At 46.4% G+C, this 6,000-nt stretch overlaps 1 protein-coding gene across 1 annotated transcript in view; it reads left to right on the top strand.

Moving 5' to 3' along the window:
* The first annotated feature begins 4,236 nt into the window (after positions 1-4,236).
* Positions 4,237-6,000, top strand: part of LOC147748379 (transitional endoplasmic reticulum ATPase-like) — a 144,302-nt gene continuing 142,538 nt past the window's right edge. The window contains exon 1 of the mRNA XM_086961036.1: positions 4,237-4,703. Coding sequence (XP_086817162.1) covers positions 4,684-4,703 — 20 coding nt within the window. The 5' untranslated portion in view covers positions 4,237-4,683. The remainder of the gene's footprint in view (positions 4,704-6,000) is intronic.

Raw genomic sequence — 6,000 nt, 5'->3', positions numbered from 1 at the left:
TATATTCCTGTCTGAAAAAATAACTAGTTTTAAATTGTTGAAAATCCAACTCAATGGTAAACTTGGATTTGTTCTAAATATGACAGAAAAGTAACTTTTGAATAGTTACTTTTGCCCTTCCTAAAGCCCTAGAAGCAAAATGTGCATGTTGTTCTTTTACTTCAGCCAGGCAGTAATTAGCATTTAAATAGGTGTGAATGGGGTGTGTTCAAAACAATATGCTGACCTGACTGGGCAGGGATGACCCCCCTGATCTTGACAGAATATGCAAGCGGGGCTAGAAGGATCCTTTTTGACATTAAATTGTCAAGTTCAACTTGAATGTTACATCCTGCTTAACATGTTTGCTGGGACTTTTCCTATGACCTTTGGGTCACCCTTCAAAGAGACCTCCATGTCACAGACAAATGTAAGTAGGCAGTTGGGCAGAGCATGTCTGTTGTCTTCCCAGCCAGAAAGTCTCCAATCAGAGGGTCTCTTTTGACATTACAGTGTCACAGCCTAGTTTACAGGTCTGCTATGTTCACATATAACGTTTGGGATGCGCTTCAAAGGAGGCAAAGAGAATGCCAAAACAATTTGTGTATATCCACTTTATGGCTGCTGAAAGCTCAGGGTTGTTAAATCAGACTTCTATGTCTGAGGTCACTGTGGGTACAGTGACTGCATCAAACTACAATTTGATGTTAGATGTAGGAGGACACTGAGATTACCATATTATACTCCACACCCGCCCAAGCAATCAGAGCACAAGTTTAGTGGAGCCAAAGACACCTGCCATCTTGAAAATTGCCCAAAATTGGGTAGGGTTGGCCTATTGGTTATTGTGTCCCCAAACATCATTTCCACTCATTAGCTTAAGCCAGGAATAAATGTAGCTCTTCATGTTGCATTTGTATTTTTAATTTAACAGTGATACAACTCCACTTGTTTCATGTCTTTAGATAATCCTTCAATTATTAAAATGATGAGGTCCAGTTAAACCTCTGTACTATTTCCAAATTAATCCTAATTGTCCTTGGATAACATGAGTTTAAGGGTGTATGTATTATCCCTTTCGTATACGCTGCACTTTATAATATTCAGCTAACGTGACAGTGTAATTGTTGTTAGATACAGCCTCTTAATAAATGTTTGAAATATGATCCAGATGATTTTTGAAAGGAGAGCCCACGTAGGTTTCTTCAATAGTTAGCACATTGTGTTTTACTTCCTCATTACTAAATTCCAAAGTTTCTGCACATTTTGAATTTGATGTGATACTTCATATTTCTTTCAATGACATTATGGATGATTTAGAGTTTGGTGAAGCGCGATGGCCACCATAAATCGTCTGTGCTCCTGCTCTGCCAAACTTGCAGTTTTGCTGCTCTATTTACAGTATGGGAAAGTTCTGGGATTCTAATTGTGGAGCCTCTGCTGGCTCTGCAGTCAGAAGCCCCTGACAGCACATTCACCACAGGACCATCACATTACATTGAAAATTGAAGCCAGAGAGATCACATGTACTTGGTGGGGATCCTCAATGAATGGGTGGTGGTATTCAGTTGGAAAAAAGACATTGGCCCCTACCGACCTAGATGGCTGCTTGACATACTGTATATTACCCCCTGTTATGTTAAAGGAACATGTAAAGCGCTGTTGCTCAGAAAGGATCATCCTGGCACTACATCATACAATTATGGCGTGGAGGATATCCAAGTCTTCAGGTTTTTTTAATTTGCTTGCTGTAAGTTGGGTTCACGGCAGATTGATGGAGGGAGTTCATTCAAGTTTCTTATGGGCAAGATGAAAAAGTGCACACTTCACAAGTACCACTGTGAATACACAGAACAGAGAAAAATCCAGCACAGGGTGAATGTGACAGCCTCATAGGACAGGATACAAGTTAAATTAGTATACACATTCTGAAAAGTACTGACAAATGTTTAATTTCCACAAAGGCCAATACGAGTCTTTAATGTGGACAGTGGGTTGGTGATAGCAAGAGTCATCAGATCCAATAGTGGTACAACCCCCTGATGATAAAAAGAATCAAGGAGAGTTACAGAGGTTCAAATGATGTGACGCCGCTGTGTAGTAGTGCCAGGATATCTGTGGAGGTGTCAGAGACCCAGAGATAGTCCTGGTGATGATATGAGGGCCAAGCTGATGGTTTTAGACTTCCAGAGATTGCCAAGTGAATATATCATTCCAGGCCACACCGTAAGGCCCCTGGAAAGGTGATCTGCCCAACTGACTGTGTCAGGACTATGTTGGTGTCACAAGAGATGGTGCCATGCCCTAGTGATGGTCTCAGACCCACTGGAGGGTTCAGGCCAAGTGACATGGGAGGCCTCTGATGATGGGTTTGTCAGCCCCCGAGTGATGGCCCAGACGAATAGATCAGTGCCCCAACACGGTTCCAGGTTACGGTGTCATGCCCCAGTGATAGTTGTAGGGCCTGGGTGCAGTTTACAAGACCCTGATAATTGTTAAATGGCATTTTGTGGTCCAGTGACTGTTAAAGACCTCTGGTGACTGAGTCAGGCCACCTTGATTGTGTTAAGCTCCCTACGACAGTGAAAGGCACCAGCAATGTACCAAGCTATGGCGTCAGGACTCAGTGAGCGTATTAGGCTCAAGAGGCAATGCTGGCCCCGGTAACTGCGTCAGGCACCTGGCAACTGTTCCATGAACCTTGAGGCACTGTCAGGCCCTGGTAATGGTGCCAGCGAAAATCAGGCCCATGTGACCCCCACAGTGATCAAGCCCCCTGAGTAGTGTTAGACCACAGTGATGGTGTGGAGCCTCCGTGAAGGCAACAATTTCTTGTCCACACTGGTGATGATGGCAACAGTGATAGGGTCAGGCCTTGATGATAGTGTCAGGCACAAGTGCCATTAATGGTGAGATGCCCCATGAGGGTGATAGTACCTGGTTATGGCCACGTGATATTGGTAGGCCCGGTGACAGTGGCAGGTAAGGGTGAAGGTGATGAAGTCAGGCCTTGAATGACCGTGTCAGACTCCCAGTCATGATGTATCCACCCGTCTGTGATGATTATCAGGCCCTGGCGATGGGGGACTACTCTACAAATACAGTAGGGCTGTTCTTCGTACACAATTTGGGAGTTATTTTTCATGTACATTTAGGGTTATTCTTCATGTACATTGCGGGCTTTTTTCCACAGATAGGGGTCTATTCTTTTGATACAATAGGGGCAATTCTTCATGTGCAGGGGCTAATTTTTTATGTACAGCAGGGCTATTCTTCGGGTATTATTATTTATAGCAGGGAATCTAGCCTTCATGTACAGAAGATACTACTCTTCATGTACATTAAGGATATTCTTTGCACAGTAAGGCTTGTACAGAAGAATTGTTCTTTGTGTAGATTTCATCTGGGGATGAGTAGCTAGGGGCTATTTTTCATAAACGGGGATAGTCTTCATTTAGACATGGTCTAATCGTGTGTGTGTGAAGGAAGATATTCTTCATACACAGTCGAAGGGGCAGTCTTCTTTTACAGTAGAAGAGTATTCTTCGTTAACTGTTGGAGGCAGTTTCTTGTGTACAGCTAGGGGCTGTTCTTCATGTACACATAGGGGGGGAGGCTATTCTTAATGTGCATGGGACTAGCCTTCACGTATAGTCCTGGTGATAACCCAGCGTCAGAACTTAGTGGCAGTGTCAAGCCCCGGTAAGTGTGATGGAGCGATGCTCTGGTGAGTGTGTCAGGTTCCTAAAAATGGGGTCTGACCTCAGTGATGGGTCTCCCTCCCCTCCCCCCTCGACTTTGTCAAGCCATGCTTAACGCCCAGGTAAAGGTATCAGGCTCCGAGTTAAGGGCAGTTGAGCCCGGCGGCTCTGGTGAAAGCCTCATGTCCCATGCCCCATGATGGTGCCAGCGCAAGAACTCAACGAAGTCTGGCCTTTGGTGATGGTGTTAAGCCCCAGGTTTACTTTGAGAGGCCATAGTAATAGCCCAAGTGACAGTCAAACCACCGTACTGCTGTGCAGACCCGGTTGAAGGTGACAAGCTCGGCGACAGCCTGGTGGCAGGCATTAGGCACAGGACAGTGATGTTTTCAGACTGTGTGATGGTGTTCGTACCTGGTGATGGTCAGGATCTTAGGATATTGTCAAGCCCTAGTGATGATTTCAAGCCCTGCAGACTGTGTCAGGCTACAGTAGTGGTAAGCCAGCTGACTGGTTTCAGACCGGGGTGTTGTTCGGTCACCGTGGCAGGTGTCCGGAAGACTAGAGTGACAGTGACAGGGCGTAATGGCGGTGTCTAGGTTCAGTGATGGTCCCGTTGACGGTATCAGCACGGCTGACTGTCTTGGTGACGGTGTCAGACCCCGATGATGGCGTTAGACCCCGCGATGGCGCAGGTGACGGTGACTAAGGGTTTTGTGTCTCGTCTGGGCCGGGTGAGGCCTTTCGCTCTCTCTCTGGGACCCCGTCCAAAGTCTGCTAAAAATAACATAACATCAGCTGCCCGGGTCGAGCGGGGGGAGCAGAGGAGAGAGAGGCGGGGAGCACGGGAGAGGACAGCAGGCAGCCGAGAGCGCCGACAGACACCCGGGAGGAGGCATCAAAGCCCGGGGAGCAGGGAGACAACTTCCGGAGCAGCGGAGAACCCGGACACCGAGAGCCGGGCCCCCTCCCGCAGCAGAGCCGAATCGGACCCCAGGCCGCCATGGCCTCCTCAGCAGGAGAGTAAGTTTGCTCGTCAGCCTGGCACCGTGACAGGTGCTCTAGGGCCGGGGGCGGGTGAGCCGAGGCGCCGCCTCCCGGGAAAGAGGGAGGGGCGCGAGGAGTAGCCTGGGAATTTCCGCTGCAGCAAAAACAACAAACTCTCACCCCAGATAATAGTTTAAGAGCATATATATATTGCCCACCTCAGCCGTGCCTCCTACTCCGCATGTGAAGAATGGCCCGCGCTGTCCACCAAAATCACTATCCCTCTAGTCTACACGAAAAATGGCCACCGGGACACAAACTTCCCCGGCAGTGGAAGCATAGCACATCGCTGTACCTGAAAACTGACTTAATTGGAAGCTTCACTTACAGCTGTTCTGTACAAGAATAGGCTCCCTCTCGTAAATGCGTAGCCGGGCCTTATTAAAGAATAGACCCCGCATGTACCTTTCAAGTTGAACATACACAATTCCCCCCAGTACCCTGCCAGTGAGTGATACAGCAAAATAAGCGTCTCCCTGTCCATAAAGAAATAGCACCTCACTGCACCGTAACAAATGCTGTTATAACACGAATAGTCCCTGGTATACATGAATGCTTCCCGTAGAGTGACCAAGCTGACATGGTGGCAAATTCAGGGCAGGACTGTAGGAATTCAGAGCAAAGGGTCAATATTGAGGAGGACACAAATTCAGGTCAATTTCACGGGCACACTGGAGGCGAGGCCATACCCCGATAATATTATCAGAGATAATATTATCAGAGTATTTGTTTACTATTTTTTTATATTGCATTATTCATTCACTGTGCCTCGCATGTGATCTCAGTTTGCGTTGAATGTCCTTGTTTAAAAGTAAATTGATGTACTTAATCATGGTGTCAAGGTAGGGTGACCAGGCGTCCTGGATTTCCCTGGACAGGCCTGATTTTGAAAGGACTGGCCCGGCGTCCCAGAGCTTTCCCTCATTTTCAGGAAATGCCCCGGTTTTTAGGTCAAAGATAAAGTCATTCTGCAAAGCAGTGGTATAACTTTTTCTCTCCTTTCAAGAGACGCCTCACCTTCTACGGTGATTTGATTTATTATCTGTTTCTTTCAGGAAGCATGGGAGAAGGTCAGCTGCCTGCTCGCAACAGAGGAAAGACAGAAAAGGGGGGGGGGGGGAGGTCTCATGGTGGAGGTTTTGCCACATCTTTAATGAAGCCTTGTAAATGATTATGATATATATATATATATATATATATATATATATATATATATATATATATATATATATATATATATATATATATAACTGTAACATTTACATGGGTATGC

This window comes from Lissotriton vulgaris, chromosome 1_1 (assembly GCF_964263255.1).
Source record: "Lissotriton vulgaris chromosome 1_1, aLisVul1.2, whole genome shotgun sequence".
NCBI lineage: Eukaryota > Metazoa > Chordata > Amphibia > Caudata > Salamandridae > Lissotriton > Lissotriton vulgaris.
The sequence above is the reverse complement of the archived record's forward strand: the minus strand, read 5'-3'. Positions and strand labels throughout refer to the sequence as shown.